Below are 21,702 nucleotides of genomic sequence, written 5' to 3' on the forward strand. Positions count from 1 at the left end.
AGAAAGGTAGAGGAGAGGTAGTGGAAGTAGAGAGGGGTAGAGAGAGGTAGGGGAGGTAGAGAGAGGTAGTGGAGGTAGAGAGAGGTAGGGGAGGTAGAGAGAGGTAGAGAGAGGTAGAGAAAGGTAGAGGAGAGGTAGGGGAGGTAGAGAGAGGTAGAGAGAGGTAGACAGAGGTAGAGGAGAGGTAGAGAAAGGTAGTGGAGAGAGAGAGGTAGAGAGAGGTAGTGGAGGTAAAGAGAGGTAGGGGAGGTAGTGAGAGGTAGTGGAGGTAGAGAGAGGTAGAGAGAGGTAGAGAAATGTAGAGGAGAGGTAGGGGAGGTAGAGAAAGGTAGAGAGAGGTAGTGGAGGTTAGGAGAGGTAGGGGAGTTAGAGAGAGGTAGAGAGAGGTAGACAGAGGTAGAGGAGAGGTAGGGGAGGTAGAGAAAGGTAGAGGAGAGTCAGGGAGAGTGAGACAGAGTAACTAAAATGAGCATAGACACTTTCATCCAAATTGCATTTATAGTTTATATTGATATACAAATATATATCCAGTGTCTGTGGAGCAAGCAGAAATGAAACCAACCATAACCTTGATGTTTCCAGCACCATGCTCTAACTAACCCAGTGAGGCATTGGAACCAGTGGGGATGAGGTAGGGTGAGGTAGAGAGGGGCGTGAGGTAGAGAGAAGCTACGGGTGAGGTATTGAGCGTTATGGGAGAGGTAGAAATAGCTAGGTGTGAGGGAGTAATTGCAGTGGCAGAGGCCAGGGCAGGTCCAGACAGAGCACCACATCTCAGTGAGCAGAGCAACTCTGAATCTACACTTCTACAGCACCACACAGCACCTCCGTGTAAATCCTTGTGATGACAGCCAATGTGTCACATTCCCTTTCTAATTGAGGAGGTGGAGGGGAACAACCAGTTAGCCTAGCAACAGTTAATCAGCTCAGCTCAGATCCTAAACACTAGAAACCAACCACTGCAGTAAGAGCCCCAGAGATCACAGTACACAGACCGACTAGAGGGGGATGAAATATAGACCCTGCCAAGCTGAACAGAGCTGTACTGCACTGGCCTGCTTACCCATCTACCCTCATGGCTTGAACAATGCTGGAAAGGACATGTGCGATGTCAAAGGATGTGAAAAGAAAATATCCAAGCTGGCACAGTACAGTTCAGGTCAGAACCCTAACCCAAGGAGGGCTTCCGTAGTCGATTCTGTCAACAACATCACTTGACCACAACAATCAATCAGATGGCATCTTTTCATCATCCTACTGTTCCATCACATCATCATGCTTTATTAGTTTGATCCAAATAGGTCAAGCCTCCCTGCCTTACACACCCTGTCTGTACTGCATGATGTGTAGTACACTGCTTACAACCTGAGATTGAGACAGTAAGGTACTGTATGTATACTACTATATGGGAGTTCCAGGAATACACATTGTATAATATTTGTCTATCTGATGTGCATATCAGTACCCTCTCTCTCTATACCCCCACATCTCTGTCAAATCTGTCTGTCTGTGTATGTCTTTTCTCTCTCTGATGAGTCACCTCCCCAGCCCATCGGGAGGGAGCTGGGAACAGAATAGAACAGAACGGGGGATAAAGTTGTGATTATTTAACGGCAGTCAGTCAGGGAAGAGACGGATGGAAAAAAGCGGTTTATTTAAAGAAGACGTCAGACCAGTGGGCACAATTAGTCAAGAACCATTATCAACAGACGCTTCAATGAGATTTAACTGATGCCAAGGGAGGGATACATCTCTATAAATGCGTGCGTGCGTGCGCGTGTGTGTGTGTGTGTGTGTGTGTGTGTGCGTGTGTTGAATTACTAGAACTGACAATTGCCCTCAGTACACTCATGGTTAGGGTTGTAACCGTGCACATATTCATACCGAACCATTCCGTATGGGGACCTCTGAACCAGAATGATTACATAATAATATATAAATAAAATAAACTAGGCCTATAAACTATGCCTACGCTGCCTTGTATGCCATTACACTGAAAAAACATTGTAAACTATTCAGTTAAAACAACTAACGAGAGCCTAAGCGCAGGCTATAATACAAATTATAATCTTTACTGGTGCTTTTAAAACTAGAATTTTGTGAGGCGCAGCCAGGAACTACTTCTGTAGGATGGCGAGTGGGTGGGGTTGTCACGACTTCCACCGAAGTTGGTCCCTCTCCTTGTTCGGGCGGCGTTCGGCGGTCGACGTCACCGGCTTTCTAGCCGCCACCGATCCATGTTTCATTTTTCCTTTTGTTTTGTCTGTTTACACACCTGGTTCCCATCTCATAATTATGTTCCTTATTTAACCCTCTGGTTTCCCTTTCTGTTTTGTGCGTGAATGTCTTTTGTGTATTCCGGGGTGTTGTTTGAGTCCTGTTTTGTCCTTGTTTGGAACAGGATTTTGTTACGTTTTGGATTGAGTAAATCAGTGTTTGTTACTCTTACCTGTGTCCTGCGCCTGACTCCTTCGCTATCTTTTAGATAGACTTTGACAGGGGTAGATAAACCAGAATTGGGGGATCCTCCGTCATCATTTATAACTCAAATTCAGGATAATTCCCAGAGCGCTAAGAACCTTGGCGTGATCCTGGACAACACCCTGTCGTTCTCAACCAACATCATGGCGGTGGCCCGTTCCTGTAGGTTCATGCTCTACAACATCCGCAGAGTACGACCCTGCCTCACACAGGAAGCGGCGCAGGTCCTAATCCAGGCACTTGTCATCTCCCGTCTGGATTACTGCAACTCGCTGTTGGCTGGGCTCCCTGCCTGTGCTATTAAACCCCTACAACTCATCCAGAACGCCGCAGCCCGTCTGGTGTTCAACCTTCCCAAGTTCTCTCACGTCACCCCGCTCCTCCGCTCTCTCCACTGGCTTCCAGTTGAAGCTCGCATCCGCTACAAGACCATGGTGCTTGCCTACGGAGCTGTGAGGGGAACGGCACCGCAGTACCTCCAGGCTCTGATCAGGCCCTACACCCAAACAAGGGCACTGCGTTCATCCACCTCTGGCCTGCTCGCCTCCCTACCACTGAGGAAGTACAGTTCCCGCTCAGCCCAGTCAAAACTGTTCGCTGCTCTGGCCCCCCAATGGTGGAACAAACTCCCTCACGACGCTAGGACAGCGGAGTCAATCACCACCTTCCGGAGACACCTGAAACCCCACCTCTTCAAGGAATACCTAGGATAGGATAAGTAATCCTTCTCACCCCCCCTTAAATGATTTAGATGCACTATTGTAAAGTGGCTGTTCCACTGGATGTCAGAAGGTGAATTCACCAATTTGTAAGTCGCTCTGGATAAGAGCGTCTGCTAAATGACTTAAATGTAAATGTAAATAATTGTGGCTTCACAGTCGATGACAACGGCGATGGACAGAGAGTTGTGGATAAAACGTTAGCATTATGTCGCCACTGCTCAACCAGAATATGCAGAGTAACGAGAGGACCTTGTTGTTGTGGTTGTCATAGAGCCTCCGTGTGTGGCAAAGCAAATTAGGAGATTATCTTCTTTTTTTTCACCTTTATTTAACCGGATAAGCTATTTGAGAAAAAGTTCTCATTTGCAACTGCGACCTGGCCAAGATAAAGCAAAGCAGTTCAACACATACAACAACACAGAGTTACACATGGAATGAACAAAACATACAGTCAATAATACAGTAGAGAAAAAGAAAACAACGTCTATGTACAGTGAGTGCAAATTAGGTCAAATAAGGGAGTTAAGGCAATAAATAGTCCATGGTGGCGAAGTAATTACAATATGGCAATTAAACACTGGAATGGAAGACGTGCAAAAGATGGATGTGCAAGTAGAGATACTGTTGTGCAAAAGGAGAAAAAAATACAGTATGGGGATGAGGTAGATAGATGGGCTGTATACAGATGGGCTATGAACAGGTGCAGTGATCTGTCAATGTCATTCCAGGATACCCCGGCCAGGTCGATTAGAAAGGCCTGCTCGCAGAAGGGTTTTAGGGTGTGTTTGACAGTGATGAGGGGTGGTCGTTTGCTCGCAGACCCATTACGGATGCAGGTTGAAAACAGCAGATGTGTATTGAGGGTGAGTTAGTTAGGATGATATCTATGAGGGTGCCCGTGTTTACGGATTTGGGTTTATATCTGGTAGGTTCATTGATAAATTGTGTGAGATTGAGGGCATCATGCTTAGATTGTAGGATGGCCGGGGTGTTAAGCATGTCCCAGTTTAGGTCACCTAGCAGCACGAGCTCAGAAGATAGATGGGGGGCAATCAAATCACATATGGTGTCGAGGGCACAGCTGGGGCCAGAGGGTGGTCTATAGCAAGCGGCAACGGTGAGAGACTTGTTTCTGGAAAGGTTAATCCCTCTAAGGCTAACAGAAAGGCCTTAGAGGGATGACGCGATGGAGGGAAGTCTGTTGTGGCCTCCTCGTGCAGTTACATCAGGGGACGGATCAGCAGGGCTCCGTGTGGTAAACCAGGCCAATTGGCAAAATATGTATAGTGGCCGAAGAAATATGTCCGAAGGGCCTCTTAAGCCAGCAGTCCAATGTGCTTTCGATAGCTAGCAAGCCGCAGATTAGCGGCTGTGTGTTCAGGGGTCGTTAGCTGCTATAATTCCAGGTAGATTTAAAAAAAAATCATCATAAAATGGAAAAAATGAAATAAAAAAATAGGTTCAGAGCTTGCGGTAGGAATCCAGAGGTATGGAGAAGAATAAGTCTGACTAGCTCTGGTTTGAGTCGCGCTGTACAGACTGGCGAGAGTTGTCTGGGATAAAGGTAGCTGATGACCGCTAGCAAAGGATAGCTGACTGCTAGCTAGTGGCTTCGGAATGTATTCAATGGGCCTCGTAAGCCAACAGTCCATTGTGCTCTAGACAGCTAACATTCAGGGGACGTTAGCTGCGAAGGACGGAAGGTGAGAAGGTTCAGAGCTTGCGATAGGAATCCGGGGATATGGAGTTAAAAATAGGTCCGGTATGCTCTGGTTGAATCGGTTGTACAAACTGTCGAGAGCTTTCCGAGCTAGAGGTTAGCTGATGACCGTTAGCTGGCTAGTTAGCTGGCTGGTTTATGTTGGAGAGATTCCAGTAATAGAGGCAAAGAAAGATACTTTAGAGAAAAAGCAGGTCCACAACACATTGGGTGAGGCGGGTTGCAGGAGAGTATTTTGAAGTAAGGGTTTAGAAAAATATAAAAAGATATGTATATAAAAATATATATATATAGGACACGACAAGACGAAGGACAAATACGTCTGACTGCTACGCCATCTAATCAGTGAACGAGAAGGATATGCTAAAACTGAAAAGTAGGTAGGCTATTACTATCTGATGTTTTTTGTAAATGGACAGTAGAAAGTGCATGCAGCCTAGCTAGTTGAGCTAGGTTAGATAAATAACTTCTCTTCTTTTGATGCAGTCAGGACAGGTACTACGTAATCATGTTGGATGATAAATAAACAAGCTTTGACAAGTTAGAAGTTAATAGCGCGAGTCTGCTTGGTTTGGTGGGTTGCTGACTCTCCCTCCCTCCTACTTGCTCACAGTACACACCGCAAGGCCCCTCCTCTGCCTGCTAGAGCGGCACCTCTCATTCCCTTGATGTTTTATCAGCTCAGGTTAATAAAGTAGTTTACAAATTGAAATTTCTGCTGCTTCTAGTTGTCCTCAGGTCCGTTGGGAATGAGTCTCTATATTAAAACATGTATTTATGCGTAACGGGTCTGGTGGAAAAGCCCTAGGTCCGTTTCGGGAACAGGTCCACATTTTTGGACCCGTGAAGACCTCTACTTTAGAGGCCCAACATAACAATCCATGTCACAACAGACAATGCCAAGGACATTGTGAATGTGGTCACAGAAACTAGACTTGAGCCACAAATAGTGTGCTTTTTAGTTTAGAAGTGCACTGCATAGGGAATAGGGTGCCATTTGGAAGTCAACCGAGGAGAACCCATACAATCATGTCAGCTTTGCCAAGCCACTTTCTTCACTTTCTGCTAGTGTTTTGGGGGTGAGAATAGAGAGAGCTCCCAGGTCTGTGTAAGAATCAGTGTTGATGTACTACGATGGCTAGCTTAGCCTTCTACTAAACCCAACCATCTCAGTGGCTGAGATGATCTAACAGGCGCTGGACTTCTGGCCAATACCACACACCCTCACCCTCTCCTCACTTTGGGCAACTGTAAAGTTTGGTGGAGGAGGCCCCTTAGTTCCAGTGAAGGGAGATCTTAATGCTACAGCATACAATGGCATTCTAGACGATCCTTTGCTTCCAACTTTGTGGCAACAGTTTGGGGAATGCTCTTTCCTCTTTCAGCATGACAATGTACTTGTGCACAAAGCGAGGTCCATACAGAAATGGTTTGTCGAGATCGGTGTGGAAGAACTTGACTGGCCTGCACAGGGCCCTGATCTCAACCCCATCAAACACCGTTGGGATGAATTGGAGCGCCGACTGCGAGCCAGGGCTAATCGTCCAATATCAGTGCCCAACCTTACTAATTCTCTTGTAATGTAAGCAAGCCCCTGCAGCAATGTTCCAACATCTAGTGGAAAGCCTTCCCAGAAGAGTGGAGGCTGTGAAAGAAGCAAAGGGGGGACCAACTCCATATTAATGCTCATGATTTTGGAATGAGATGTTCGACGAGCACATACTACACATTACTTTTGGTAATCCAGGGTATTTAGACATACTACATAGCTAAATCCACTAATTTGAAGGGGTGTCCACATGCTTTTCTATCTATAGTGTATTTCAACACCTGTCCTTGTTATTGCCCATACAGTGATGTGACGTAAACTGTATTGTTTACTATATGAGAGCTTTGTGTCTCGAAACACCATGTGTAGAGGCTTTTCATCATCGTAAAATATTACCTTCAGAAAAACCTTCACAACGGCATCTGGCTCATACATAAATCAAAACTACATGCACCAGAATGCACCAGGTGTACCTATCACTCCTTGATAGAGCTCCCTGGTGATTCTCTGTGTTTTATAGCCGTTTAGAAGGTTCTGAGCATTCCATCTCCTCCCATAGATCACACAGGTCAGACCCCCAGTAAGGTCAGATCCCCAGTTAGAAAAACATCCACTTTGGGCAATGTGGTAAATGAAAAAAGATTCCTATTTAAATGGATCCTGTCAGATAAGGATGAGCTCAGCCAACATCAATCAAAAGCAGCTGGCGGAGAGCAGGGAGCAACATTACATTGAATCATTTCAATTTTGTACTACTTCCCACCATTGCAAACTGTCACAGCAGTCAGCAAATTGAAAAAAGATAGCCAGCCATTCATGCGTTTCCCTTCCCACATCCGAATCGTATAACTGTTTGAAGGCGCTTGTTTGGGCCCACAGCTTTCTAATCTGTCCTTATATAAGATATGAAATGATTTAATCCGGGGGGATGAAAGTGAAAGTGCAGACAAAGAGAGAGAGATGGAGAAAGAGAGAGAGATGGAGAAAGAGAGAGAGAAAAAAGAGAGACAGTGAGAGAAAGAGAGTGAAAGACAGAAAGAGAGCGCGAGAGAGAGAGAGAGACTTGCAGTTGCTATAGCAGATCTTTGAAGAGCCATATTTCTCCCCGGTATCCTTCACACTACCAATTACCATGCTTAACAAACATCCTGCCACCCAGCTCGCCCGGAGGTGTTCTGTCTCTCTCAATTCAATTCTATTCAGAGGGCTTTATTGGCATGGGAAACCTATGTTTATATTGCCAAAGCAAGTGAAATAATGAATAAAAACAGTAAAACAGTAAAGATTACACTAACAAGTTTTAAAATAATAGACACATTTCAAATGTCATATTATGGCTATGTACAGTGTTGTAATGATGTGAAAATAGTGAAAGTACAAAAGGGAAAATAAATCAACAGAAATATGGGTTGTATTTACAATGGTGTTTGTTCTTCACGGGTTAACCTTTTCATGTAGCAACAGGCCACAAATCGTGCTGCTGTGATGGCACACTGTGGTATTTCACCCAATAGATATGGGAGTTTATCAAAATTGGATTTGTTTTGGAAATCTTTGTGGGTCTGTGTAATCTGAGGGAAATATGTGTCTCTAATATGGTCATACATTTGGCAGGAGGTTAGGAAGGGCAGCTCAGTTTCCACCTTATTTTGTGGGCAGTGAGCACATAGCCTGCTTTCTCTTGCGAGCCAGGTCTGCCTATGGCAGCCTTTCTCAATAGCATGCCTATGCTTACTGAGTCTGTACATAGTCAAAATGTTCCTTAAGATTGGGTCAGTAACAGTGGTCAGGTATTCTGCCACTGTGTACTCTCTGTTGAGGCTCAAATAGCATTCCAGTTTGCTCAGTTTTTTTGGTAAATTCTTTCCAATGTGTCAAGTAATTATCTTTTTGTTTTCTCATGATTGATCTCTCTCTCTGCTCTCTCTCTCCCTATCTTTCTCAATTCTCTACTCTCTGCTCTCTCTCTCCCTCTTTTTCTCTCCCTATCTTTCTTTATTCTATACTCTCTTTGCTCTGCTCTCTCTCTCTCCCTCTTTCTCTCCCTCTCTTTATTCTCTACTCTTTCTGCCCTCTACTCTGTTGCTACTGATGTCACAATCTGTATTAACAGAAACCATCCCATATTACTGTAACAAAGAGATAAAGAGAACACATGAAAGAGAAACATATCGCTCATCTAAAAATAGACATAACACTAGAAGTCCAAAGCTTTGAGAATGGGATTTCTAATTTGTTTATGAAAGGTAATTTACTACAGTAGCTCATGTAATAGAAAGATATTTGTTTTCCTGTTTCCTCGGTTTAACCGGTGCATATTCACAATCAAACCCCCCAAGGGCCACTTCTTTCTTCCCCTGAGATGTGTGGAATTTAGTCAAAACGTGCTACCATTGTGATGCCATATCTTGTACAGCAGACAAGTATGTTAAATAGCGTGAAAAGAAAGTAATAGGCAAATGTGATCAAATTGAACGTAGGTTAGAATAGGTAGCACAGAGCAAAGCTCTCTAAATAAATGAAGCCTGCTACAGTTTATAGCTTATGTAGCATAGCTCATTGACTTTTCAACAGCAGTCAATAAAGTAGAATGGAGCACTTTAAGTAGTAATGAACCATTGGTTTCTTCAAAGTGGAAGGCCAACAGTTCTGAGGGCAGTTTTTGGTATTCACTTCACTATATGTGTACCCTAGCTGCAAGCTAAGGCAACAAATCCCATTGACATGCAGTCTGCAAATTCATTACATATTTAATTGAATAGATTAACAGAATTTAAAAGCAAGGGGGAAAGCAGAGGCAAAATATTGTTAAGTGAGATCAGAATTGATCAGTCAGAAGCCTGGGAGCGATGGAAAACAGGTCTGACAAATAGAATGGAACAGAACTCTAGAGCCTCCAGCCCTGCTCGATATACCTTAGCTAGCCCTTTTGTTCCACCCCCCACTCATGCTGTGACCTCACCTGGTTTAAATGGTGTCTCGAGAGAGAAAACCTCTCTCATCGTCACTCAATGCCTAGCTTTACCTCCACTGTATTCACATCCTACCATACCATTGTCTGTACATTATGCCTTGAATCTACTCTACCGTGCCCAGAAACCTGCTTTTACTCTCTGTTCCAAACGCACTAAACGACCAGTTCTTATAGCCTTTAGCCATACCCTTATCCTACTCCTCCTCGGTTCCTCTGGTGATGTAGAGGTTAACCCATGGCCTGCAGTGCCATCTCCAGTCCCATGCCCCAGGCTCTCTCATTTGTTGACTTCTGTAACTGTAAAAGCCTTGGTTTCATGCAGGTTAACATCAGAAGCCTCCTACCTATGTTTGTTTTATTCACTGCTTTAGCACACTCTGCCAACCCAGATGTCCTAGCCGTGTCTGAATCCTGGTTTAGGAAGGCCACCAAAAATCTTGAAATTTCCATCCCTAACGATAACATTTTCCGACAAGATATAACTGCCAAAGGGGGAGGAGTTGCAATCTACAGCAGAGATAGCCTGCAGAGTTCTGTCATACTATCCAGGTCTGTGCTCAAACAATTCGAGCTTCTACTTCTAAAAATCCACCTTTCCAGAAACAAGCCTCTCAACGTTACCGCTTGCTATAGACCACCCTCAGCCCCCAGCTGTGCCCTGGACACCATATGTGAACTGATTGCCCCCCGTCTATCTTCAGAGCTCAAACTATTAGGTGACCTAAACTGGGACATGCTTAACTCCCCAGCCATCCTACAATCTAAGCTAGATGCCCTCAATCTCACACAAATTATCAATGAACCAGGTTCAACCCCAAATCCGTAAACACGGGCACCTTCATATATATCATCCTGACCAACCTGCCCGCTAAATACACCTCTGCTGTCTTCAACCAGGATCTCAGCAATCACTGCCTCATTGCCTGTGTGCGTAAAGGGTCTGCGGTCAAACGACCACCCCTCATCACTGTCAAACACTCCCTAAAACACTTCAGCGAGCAAGCCTTTCAAATCGACCTGGCCCGGGTATCCTGGAAGGATTTTGACCTCATTCCGGCAGAAGAGGATTATTCTTTAAAAGTGCCTTCCTCGCCATCTTAAATCATTTATTTTATCATTATTTAACTAGGTAAGTCAGTTAAGAACATATTCTAATTTTCAATGACGGAATAGGAACAGTGGGTTAACTGCCTTGTTCAGGGGCAGTACAACATATACAGTATTTTATTGATTTTTAATGATTTTACCTTGCCAGCTCGGGGATTCAATTGCTACCTTTCGGTTACAAGTCCAACGCTCTAACCACTAGGCTACCTGCCACCACATTAAAAAAAATGTAGAACCAGGAAGAGATATAGCCCTTGGTTCACTCCAGACCTGACTGCCCTTGACCAGCACAAAAACATCCGGTGGCGTATTGCATTAGCATCGAATATGCAACTTTTCAGGGAAGTTAGGAACCAATACACACAGTCAGTTAGGAAAGCAAAGGCTAGCTTTTTCAAACAGAAATATGCATCCTGTAGCACAAACTCCAAAAAGTTCTGGGACACTGTAAAGTCCATGGAGAATAAGAGCACCTCCTCCCAGCTGCCCACTGCACTGAGGCTAGGAAACACTGTCACCACCGATAAATCCAAGATAATTGAATTTCAATAAGTATTTTTCTACGGCTGGCCATGCTTTCCACCCCTACCCCGGTCAACAGCCCTGCACCCCGGACAGCAACTTGCCCAAGCCTACCCCATTTCGCCTTCTCCGAAATCCAGATAGTTGATGTTCTGAAAGATTTGCAAAATCTGGACCCCTACAAATCAGCTGGGCTAAACAATCTGGGCACTCTCTTTCTAAAATTATCCGCTGCAATTGTTGCAACCCCTATTACTAGCCTGTTCAACCTCTCTTTCGTATCGTCTGAGATCCCCAAAGATTGGAAAGCTGCCACAGTCATGCCACTCTTCAAAGGGGGAGACACTCTAGACCCACACCTATATCTATCCTACCCTGCTTTCTAAGGTCTTTGAAAGCCAAGTTAACAAACAGATCACCAACCATTACGAATCCCACCGCACCTTCTCCGCTATGCAATCTGGTTTCCGGGCTGGTCATGGGTGCACCTCAGCCACGCTCAAGGTCCTAAACGATATCATAAACGCCATCGATAAAAGACAATACTGTGCAGCCGTATTCATCGACCTGGCCAAGGCTTTCGACTGTTAATCACCACATTCTTATTGGCAGACTCAACAGCCTTGGTTTCTCAAATGACTGCCTCATCTGGTTCACCAACTACTTCCCAGACAGAGTTCAGTGAGTCAAATCGGTGGGTGTCAAATCGGAGGGCCTGTTGTCCGGATCTCTGGCAGTCTCTATGGGGGTGCCGCAGGGTTCAATTCTCGGGCCGACCCTTTTCTCTGTATACATCAATGATGTTGCTCTTGCTGCTGGTGATTATTTGATCCACCTCTACGTAGACAACACTATTCTGTATACTTCTGGCCCTTCTGTGGACACTGTGTTAACTAACCTCCAGATAGGCTTCAATGCCATTCAACTCTCCTTCCGTGGCCTACAACTGCTCTTAAATGCAAGTAAAACTAAATGCATGCTCTTCAACCGATTGCTGCCTGCACCTGTCCGCCCGTCCAGCATCACTACTCTGGATGGTTCTGACTTAGAATATGTGGACAACTACAAATACCTAGGTGTCTGGTTAGACTGTAAACTCTCCTTCCAGACTCACATTAAGCATATCCAATCCAAAATTAAATCTACAATCGGCTTCCTATTTCGCAACAAAGCATCCTTCACTCATGCTGCCAAACATACCCTCGTAAAACTGACTATCCTACCGATCCTTGACTTCGACAATGTCATTTACAAAATAGCCTCCAACACTCTACTCGGCAAATTGGATGCAGTCTATCACAGTGCCATCCGTTTTGTCACCAAAGCCCAAAATACTACCCACCACTGCGACCTGTATGCTCTCGTTGGCTGGCCATCGCTTCATATTCGTTGCCAAACCCACTGGCTCCACGTCATCTATAAGTCTTTGATAGGTAAAGCCCCGCCTTATCTCAGCTCACTGGTCACCATAGCAGCACCCACCCGTAGCACGCGCTCCAGCAGGTACACAGTATCTCACTGGTCACCCCCAAAGCCAATTCCTCCTTTGGCCGCCTTTCCTTCCAGTTCTCTGCTGCCAGTGACGAGAACAAATTGCAAAAATCACTGAAGCTGGAGACTCATATCTCCCTCACTAATTTTCAGCATCAGCTGTCAGAGCAGCTCACAGATCATTGCACCTGTACATAGCCCCTCTGTAAATAGCCCATCCAACTACCTCATCCCCATATTGTTTTGTTTTTTTGCTCCTTTATACCCCAGTATCTCTACTTGCACATTCTTCTGCACATCTATGACTCCAGTGTTTAATTGCTAAATTGTAATTACTTCGCCACTAAGGCCTATTTATTGCCTTACCTCCATAATCTTTTGCACACTGTATAAAGATTTTTTCTATTGTGTTATTGACTGTACGTTTGTTTATTCCATGTGCAACTCTGTGTTGTTGTTTGTGTCGCACTGCTTTGCTTTATCTTGGCCAGGTCGCAGTTGTAAATGAGAACTTGTTCTCAACTGGCCTACCTGGTTAAATAAAGGTGAAATAAAAAACGAAATGAAAAAAGAACAGAATAGTGCACTAGAACTACAACCCTTTCAGAACCATACCTCCAGCAGGGGCTAAGCTCCTCCTTTGAAGTCAGAAATGGAGACTGAAAAGTAATCCTGTGAAATACAGTTTTCTAAATACAGCTGAATACAAATTTCATCAGCTGGTGACCATGGAAGGCTTGCCCGAAAGGTGTGGCTCTCAAACCACTCTACATCCTTGCCATGCATGACACCATGCTTTCTCCTGGCCGCCTGTGAAAGTGTATGTGTATATCCGAGGGGAAAAAGGCTAAATGAAACCCAGTGAAACTCTTCAGAGGCCCACTTTGCTATCTTCACAGACATGTAAGCAGATTAGTTTTAGCTCTAGAGAAAGAAACAGATGGCAGAGTGTTTATTGAAGAGACTGAACTCCTTATTAGGAGCAGGCCAAGGCCTTAATGTCTACAATCAAGAGTGTAAAGGTATGAAAGAAGAAGGGAAGACTATATTCGATATATGCTGGTCCCGTGCTTTATTCCTGCACCAACATTGTCTGATCTTAAACCCTCCAATCACTGGATGTGGTCTGGTGACAATGGATGTTGTCACCTAATAATGGCCACGTAGGAGTTAGCAAGGCAGCACAAACACATTTCCTCACAAGGCTACAGTCAACCCAGGTGCATAAGGCACCCGTTTTTATTTATTTATTTTATTTCACCTTTATTTTACCCGGTAGACTAGTTGAGAACAAGTTCTCGTTTACTGCGACCTGGCCAAGATAAAGCAAAGCAGTGCGACACAAACAACACAGAGTTATACATGGGATAAACAAAGATACAGTCAATAATAAAATAGAAAAAAATTATATATACAGTGTGTGCAAATGAGGTAAGATAAGGGAGGTAAGGCAATAAATAGGCCATAGTGGCAAAATAATTACAATATAGCAATTAAACACTGGAGTGACAGATGTGCAGAAGATGAATGTGCAAGTAGAGATACTGGGGTGCAAAGGAGCAAAATAATAACAGTATGGGGACGAGGTAGTTGGATGGGCTATTTACAGATGGGCTATGTACAGGTGCAGTGATCTGTGAGCTGCTCTGACAGCTGGTGTTTAAAATTAGTGAGGGAGATATGAGTCTCCAGCTTCAGTGATTTTTGCAGTTCGTTCCAGTCATTGGCAGCAGAGAACTGAAAGGAAAGTCGGCCAAAGGAGGAATTGGCTTTGGGGGTGACCAGTGAAATGGTGCTATGGTGACCCGTGAGCTGAGATAAGGCGGGGCTTTACATAGCAAAGACTTAAAGTCTACCAGTGGTAGACAACATGTGAGACACAGAAAGGGCCCGTCAGTCCTTGTCGATAGTCTACAGTGGTAGATAGACAACATGCTAGACAACAATGTTCCATTTATAGCCTGACAGATCAATAGAGCACTTGAGTCAGTCCACACCTGCTGCTTCTGCTGTCCATCAATAAGCAGTAAGACCCACAACACATTACAGTATCTGATAGTACTTTTCCATAGCACTTTCAGAGGAATTGATCAGGGGTTTTAGCCGACAAAGATACACTGCATCAGTGACAACGGTGAATGTGAGTGTGACAAAATGCACTTACCTGAAGAGTTTGCTCTAGTTTATATTAATAATGGGGGAGGGGGGGGGGTCAACACAGTCAAACATCGGGATATTATTTTTTACGATGGTTGGCAAATCATTTTGACAGTATCGCAATATTATTTGTGCACTAGTTGGCTGTACCTGCACCAAGACTCCAGTACTTTTCCTTCATAGCTTGTTCTCCATCTTCTTTTTAAATAGGGAGCCCATAATATCGTATCGTGATGTCCCTGACAATTACCAGCCCTAGTTCATATGGCATATTATTTTACTGTTAGTCTATCCTTATATCCTATTCTTGTGCACAGTGAGACAGTGAGAAGGACAGACTGCAACCGCACATCATCATAGCCCTCCTCAGGTTCTGAATTCTAAAATGGAATCTACAGCCCCAGAGATGATGTGTCCCATGACAAACGATACGGTCACGTAACAGGTCCCTTTCCTCTCTCAGAGTCAAACCCTTCTCTCATGACATTCCCTCAGAGTTAGCGGTCCTCAGGCAGTACTAGTGCTGCTGTCACTCCCCATGTTAGCTAACACTACTGAAGTCACTCCTTATGAGCTGCTATGCTGTTGCTGCTGTTGCCAGGCTCAGGCACCACAAGAAGAGGGTTCAAATTAACAAATACAAACACTCCCCAACATAAATCATCTCTGAATGATGAGGCTGGCTGACCTGCTTCTCAATGATTTAATGTCTTTCATGTACAAACTACATGTACCTTGTTGCCCATATTCCCAAGGTCAGTGAGGAGGTCTGGACCAGGCGTCAGACAAATTGGAGAAATCGGAGCTACCGCGGTGGTCTCTTCATCCAGCAGGCCTTGGCAGGGTTTAAACATCCCCTCTGGTGATCCCAGGGGAACGTTCTCCTGTCCCCTACCTCTGCATAAGTAACTCATTAAGCGCAAGGGGTTTGCGTGTGTGTTTGTGAGTGTGTGAATGTGTATGTGTGTAATTGCATTCATGTGTGGGTGGGTGGGGGGAGTGTCAATGTTGTATCTGTTATTCTGTTTATTATATACCCTTTTTGATGGATTCCTTAACTAGAAGTTTTGATGATGTGACACATCCTAGCTAGACATTTTGATGATGTGACACATCCGAGCTCGACGTTTTGATGATGTGACACATCCGAGCTAGACGTTTTGATGATGTGACACATCCTAACTAGACGTTTTGATGATGTGACACATCCTAGATAGACGTTTTGATGATGTGACACATCCTAACTAGATGTTTTTATGATGTGACACATCCTAACTAGATGTTTTGATGATGTGACACATCCTAACTAGATGTTTTGATGATGTGACACATTCTAGATAGACGTTTTGATGATGTGACACATCCTAACTAGATGTTTTGATGATGTGACACATTCTAGATAGACGTTTTGATGACGTGACACATCCTAACTAGATGTTTTGATGATGTGACACATCCTAACTAGATGTTTTGATGATGTGGCACATCCTAACTAGATGTTTTGATGATGTGACACATTCTAGATAGACGTTTTGATGATGTGGCACATCCTAACTAGATGTTTTGATGATGTGACACATCCTAACTAGATGTTTTGATGATGTGACACATTCTAGATAGATGTTTTGATGATGTGGCACATCCTAACTAGATGTTTTGATGATGTGACACATCCTAACTAGATGTTTTGATGATGTGGCACATCCTAACTAGATGTTTTGATGATGTGACACATTCTAGATAGACGTTTTGATGATGTGACACATCCTAACTAGATGTTTTGATGATGTGACACATTCTAGATAGATGTTTTGATGATGTGGCACATCCTAACTAGATGTTTTGATGATGTGACACATTCTAGATAGACGTTTTGATGACGTGACACATCCTAACTAGATGTTTTGATGATGTGACACATCCTAACTAGACGTTTTGATGACGTGACACATCCTAACTAGATGTTTTGATGACGTGACACATCCTAACTAGATGTTTTGATGATGTGACACATCCCAACTAGACGTTTTGATGATGTGACACATCCCAACTAGATGTTTTGATGATGTGACACATCCTAGATAGACGTTTTGATGACGTGACACATCCTAGCTAGACGTTTTTATGACGTGACACATCCTAACCAGATGTTTTGATGATGTGACACATTCTAGATAGACGTTTTGATGACGTGACACATCCTAGCTAGACGTTTTTATGACGTGACACATCCTAACCAGATGTTTTGAAGATGTGACACATCCTAACTAGAAGTTTTGATGATGTGGCACATCCTAACTAGAAGTTTTGACGATGTGACACATCAAGTAGGCACATTTTCTTAATTGGCTGACGTATGTAGTCTGTAATGTCCCGGCGATCAACGTTGTCAAGGTCAAATAGAACATGTTAAATCATGTTCATTATCGAAGAAAGGGAATACAGGAATACATTACTCTGTCAGTCATTGTTGTGAATGATAGAGACAAAATCAGGTACATCCACTCAGGAAGATGTTTTCCTCTATGCTGAATATCCATGAAACATCCCACCTGTGAAGTTGTCATTTATTCACACTCAGCGCCAGTCAGTAAGTCAGTCCATATTAAAGCATCAAACATATTTGAACACGCCCCTAGGCTCAGTTTGTGTCTGGGTCCATCCACAACTAATGAGTCCCACTCATATTGTTGTAGTAATTTCATTACAGCCCACACTGAAAGCAGGTATAGCTCCAAGCTTGACAGCTTGACTCAGCATTACCAAGACCTCCCAACAAACAGAAAGCAACAGATCATTACCAAGACCTCCCAACAAACAGAGAGCAACAGATCATTACCAAGACCTCCCAACAAACAGAGAGCAACAGATCATTACCAAGATCTCCCAACAAACAGACAGCAACAGATCATTACCAAGACCTCCCAACAAACAGACAGCAACAGATCATTACCAAGACCTCCCAACAAACAGAGAGCAACAGATCATTACCAAGACCTCCCAACAAACAGAGAGCAACAGATCATTACCAAGATCTCCCAACAAACAGACAGCAACAGATCATTACCAAGACCTTCCAACAAACAGACAGCAACAGATCATTACCAAGACCTCCCAACAAACAGACAGCAACAGATCATTACCAAGACCTCCCAACAAACAGACAGCAACAGATAATTACCAAGACCTCCCAACAAACAGAGAGCAACAGATCATTACCGAGACCTCCCAACAAACAGACAGCAACAGAGCCGTCAACCAACAGGACATACAGGGCAGACAGCCTCCTCCTGTTCCTGCTCCAAGGGTGTGTCCTAAATGGCACCCTATTGTCATGCCTGCTCCCGCTCTCCCTCTCTGGCCCTTGAGGGTGCCAGACTGCCTATCATTGCGCACACCTGTCCCCTTCATTACGCCCACCAGCGCCTCATTGGACCCACCTGAACTCTATCATTATTTGATTGCCTTCCCTTTATCTGTCTGTTCCTCACGTTATTCCCTGTGTCAGCACTGATGTCGTTACTTTGTCCCCTGTCCAAACGCTGTTCCTGTCCTGTTTTATGGCCGCAGCTTATTAAATGTTCTCCATGTACCTGCTTCCTGTCTCCAGCGTTGATCCTTACATATATAGCGCACTACTTTCAACCAATTCTCTGGTCAAAAGTAGGGCACTACAGGAAAGAGGGTGCCATTTGGGATGAAACCCATGACAGTAAACAGCCGTGAGGTAACAATCAGAGGCCACGAATGAACCAAAACTGGAATTAGACAACCTCTTCCAGCCCCAGGAGGGATATAATGAGGATTTGGGGAGATTCGAGGTCGTATCGGAGCTGAATTGTGTATTGTTGTGTCAATATAGTCTCAGGACCATTTTGGGAACGGCAGCATGATGGCTGAATAATGAGCTGAGGAGTGAAGGTGGTACCGGGGTTGGGTCCACTTGATTCTCCTCTCCTCATCATCCGTTCGTCTCAGACTATTTTGGCATGTAAACACTGGCAAGCCTCATTAGAGGAGCATATCCGCAGACAGAATACAAATAGAAATGACATCAACCTCAGAGAGAATTATAGGGACCTTTCTTTGTTCGCCCCCGTTCCAGATTTATAGCTTTAGCTTCGTTAGCGGAGGACTTTCGGGGCAAAGTTTTAATGAGTTGTAATTCAGCTCTCCGCTTCATAAATGTTGCCTTGGAATGAAATATTCAATTTAACGGTGCTCAAGTTACCTTTTAATGAGAATGCATAAACACAACCGATTAAGCTGTGACTGGATTCTGAGGTTTTGGGCCCATCTAGGCCCATCTATAACAGTAAAACAGTCTATCTAGTATTGGAGGGAAGTTATAGTTAATGTAATCAAAGACAGACAGGGCTAATGTGCTTTCCCTAGGTAAGGGAAGGTTCTAGATTTATCATTCTCGCCTCTGTTCCAGACTTCATTCCAATAAAATGCAAGGTAGCCTAAAGTACTATGTCAGACATGAGACTGATTAAAGTTTAATGACAGACTTTTAATGAAAGTCTCTGTGTGTATGCAGATGGATACTTCAGTGACCATGTGTTTGTGTGTGTGTGTGTGTGTGTGGCGGGGAGGGGGTGGGGGGCAAGGATGGAAAACCAATATAAAAAAATCCACAGTTGCAGCTCAGGCTTTTAGACAGATAAACAGATTTCCACAGTCGTCTTTCGGGTCGTTCAGCAGTTTAGCAGAAGAAATACACTTTGTCTCATATTCAGCAAAATGGGAATGAGTTTGAGAATCTATGAATTTTCAAGATGAGCTGCTATAAAATAGTCATTTTCAGCACATCCATATCATCTGTTCAGTTGATCCAGTCCCCCTAAAGACAGTGAGGTATCTTAGTTTTACCATACGTTACTCAACCTGCTCATAATTATATGCATTTCATATGCATGACTAGAATCACGACAACCTCTCTTGCCTCTGTGTGTTGGCACCATGTATTTTATGCTGTCTACAAATCATAATAAACCGTATTGAATCTTAATTTTAGCACAGCGTTTGTCTCAGGGCGGGACAAAGAGGAACAACACCCATTCATACGCCACTCAGCCAAATCACAACAACCACAAGAACAACAGAAACAACAACAAGCAAACAAACAAACAATACCATTCAAACATTTTAACGTTTGTTGGTACGAAATAGGTTCAAGGTGCTTAAAAATCTTGACTTGATTTACATTCATTAGACAACGTATTGTCACAGATACAGTAAGGTTCCACCCGAGGCTGACTGACTCACACACATTCTGCTTTACGTAACAACAGGAAGCAGAAAAGGTCATTTTCATACATTATGTAATTCAGCAAAAAGCTATTTGATGACCCACATTGGCTTCCAGCGACAAGGCTGTTTGTTCTACATGTGACAGAGGCTGTTGGACATTAATGAAGTGGGCTTGTCAGTAAGCAAGGGAATGTGTTAGGTCTTGATGGGACCATACCGTCATCTGGTATGAATATGAAGAGTTGATTGTAAAGAGGGGGAGAGAGAGTGCCGCTTCTGACAGGTGTGTGCTGTGCTATTAGCATGATATGACACGGGGTTCTGAGGAGCAGTGGCGAAGGGGACGATTCGATCCAAGAGAACTCATCATCAAGGGATTCATCCACCTTGTGAATCATCTCAACTTCACTTGATTATATTATATTAGTTTATATTTTGTTCACATACTGTATTATCATCAGAGGTCGCAATGCCATGTGAGACGATTATAAAAACATCTAAAAATCTTGTAATTCCTCTAATCTTCTATAAAGATAATTAAAGTAATTTTCAGGATGGTACCTCTCACATGTTGTGAGGAAAATGGGTATCATTTCGCCCCACCAGATCAAAACGGGCCGGAGCTTAACATTTCAGTTAATTTCAGTTAATAAGGTACTTATCTTAAAAGCCCTCTATTAGCAGGTAATGTTCTAGAAGCTTTCAACACAGTACAAAATAGTTTTCCCACCATGCATTTGACATGATGTGGGGATAATTTAGACAAAGCTCTTAGAAAGCGTTTGAGGCAGAGAACTCCCATTGGTTTTCTTTGAACACTGATGATAGGCAAGGTGCCTTTGACCATGATTTAATATATCTTTGTGAACTAGCTGTAACTTCCTGTTAGAACATGCACTGTTATGTGATTAGTCAAGCTAGGCAGTGTGTTTGATTTTATTCTGGGATGAGAGTGTTTGTATACTTCTGAAAATATGAGGGAGGAGTTCTAGTGTTGAATATTCATTATTTTTCAGGATGTAATCCACAGGCAATTAATTATATATTTTGCAATACTAATGCCTGGCTTCATTTCATTTCAGATTATGTCTGATTGTGTTTGTGTGTGCGTGTGCGTGTGCATGTGTGTCTTCATGTCTTATGGAAACAACAACATTATATTTCAAGAAGTATAACTAAAATAGAAACAAATAGAACTAAATTAGGCACCTTTTAAACTGACATTATTTGTGATTAAAATAACATTTGTGTTGACCTTAACTCAAAAGTCACCTCTCTCTCTATAGTCAAATTCAGCTCCAAAACATGAGCAAAAATACAAAAACAGCTGACATGAAATGTCTGTTTGTATCAGAAAAAGCCATTTTAAAACGCCCTGGGATTTGTGACAGCCCCCCCCTCCCCACAATAGCACAAAAATAGATCAAATCTGTGACGCCATTCTGACCTTTTGGTGCTGAACATCTTGGCGATGTCTTGTTGCTGCTGTTCAGAGGGTTGTTCTAGGTGAGGGGGCGAGCCTTCAGACTGTAGACCTGAGAGGAGAGAGGAGGGGAAAGAGATATACAGAGAAAGAGAGGACACAAACACAGTGAGATTTTCAGCATGCCAGTGTCACCCAGGAGCTGTCAGGGTAGCATGGCTGAACACTCCCCCCAAACAACCCCAATTACCTGCCCTCAAACTGATAGGGGAAGACTGACTAGGCAGCTAGAGGAGTCGC

The 21,702-nt window shown here is 43.6% G+C and overlaps 1 protein-coding gene across 2 annotated transcripts in view; it reads right to left on the reverse strand.

Annotated features, from left to right (window-relative positions):
• LOC135522104 (oxidation resistance protein 1-like) overlaps positions 1-21,458 on the reverse strand; it is a 155,674-nt gene extending 134,216 nt beyond the window's left edge. For both annotated transcript variants that reach the window (XM_064948066.1, XM_064948064.1), the window contains exon 1: positions 21,427-21,458. In XM_064948066.1, coding sequence (XP_064804138.1) covers positions 21,427-21,443 — 17 coding nt within the window. In that variant the 5' untranslated portion in view covers positions 21,444-21,458. The remainder of the gene's footprint in view (positions 1-21,426) is intronic.
• Between the last annotated feature and the right edge of the window lie 244 nt (positions 21,459-21,702).

The sequence above is a fragment of the Oncorhynchus masou genome, chromosome 30 (genome assembly GCF_036934945.1).
Source record: "Oncorhynchus masou masou isolate Uvic2021 chromosome 30, UVic_Omas_1.1, whole genome shotgun sequence".
Taxonomy (NCBI): domain Eukaryota; kingdom Metazoa; phylum Chordata; class Actinopteri; order Salmoniformes; family Salmonidae; genus Oncorhynchus; species Oncorhynchus masou.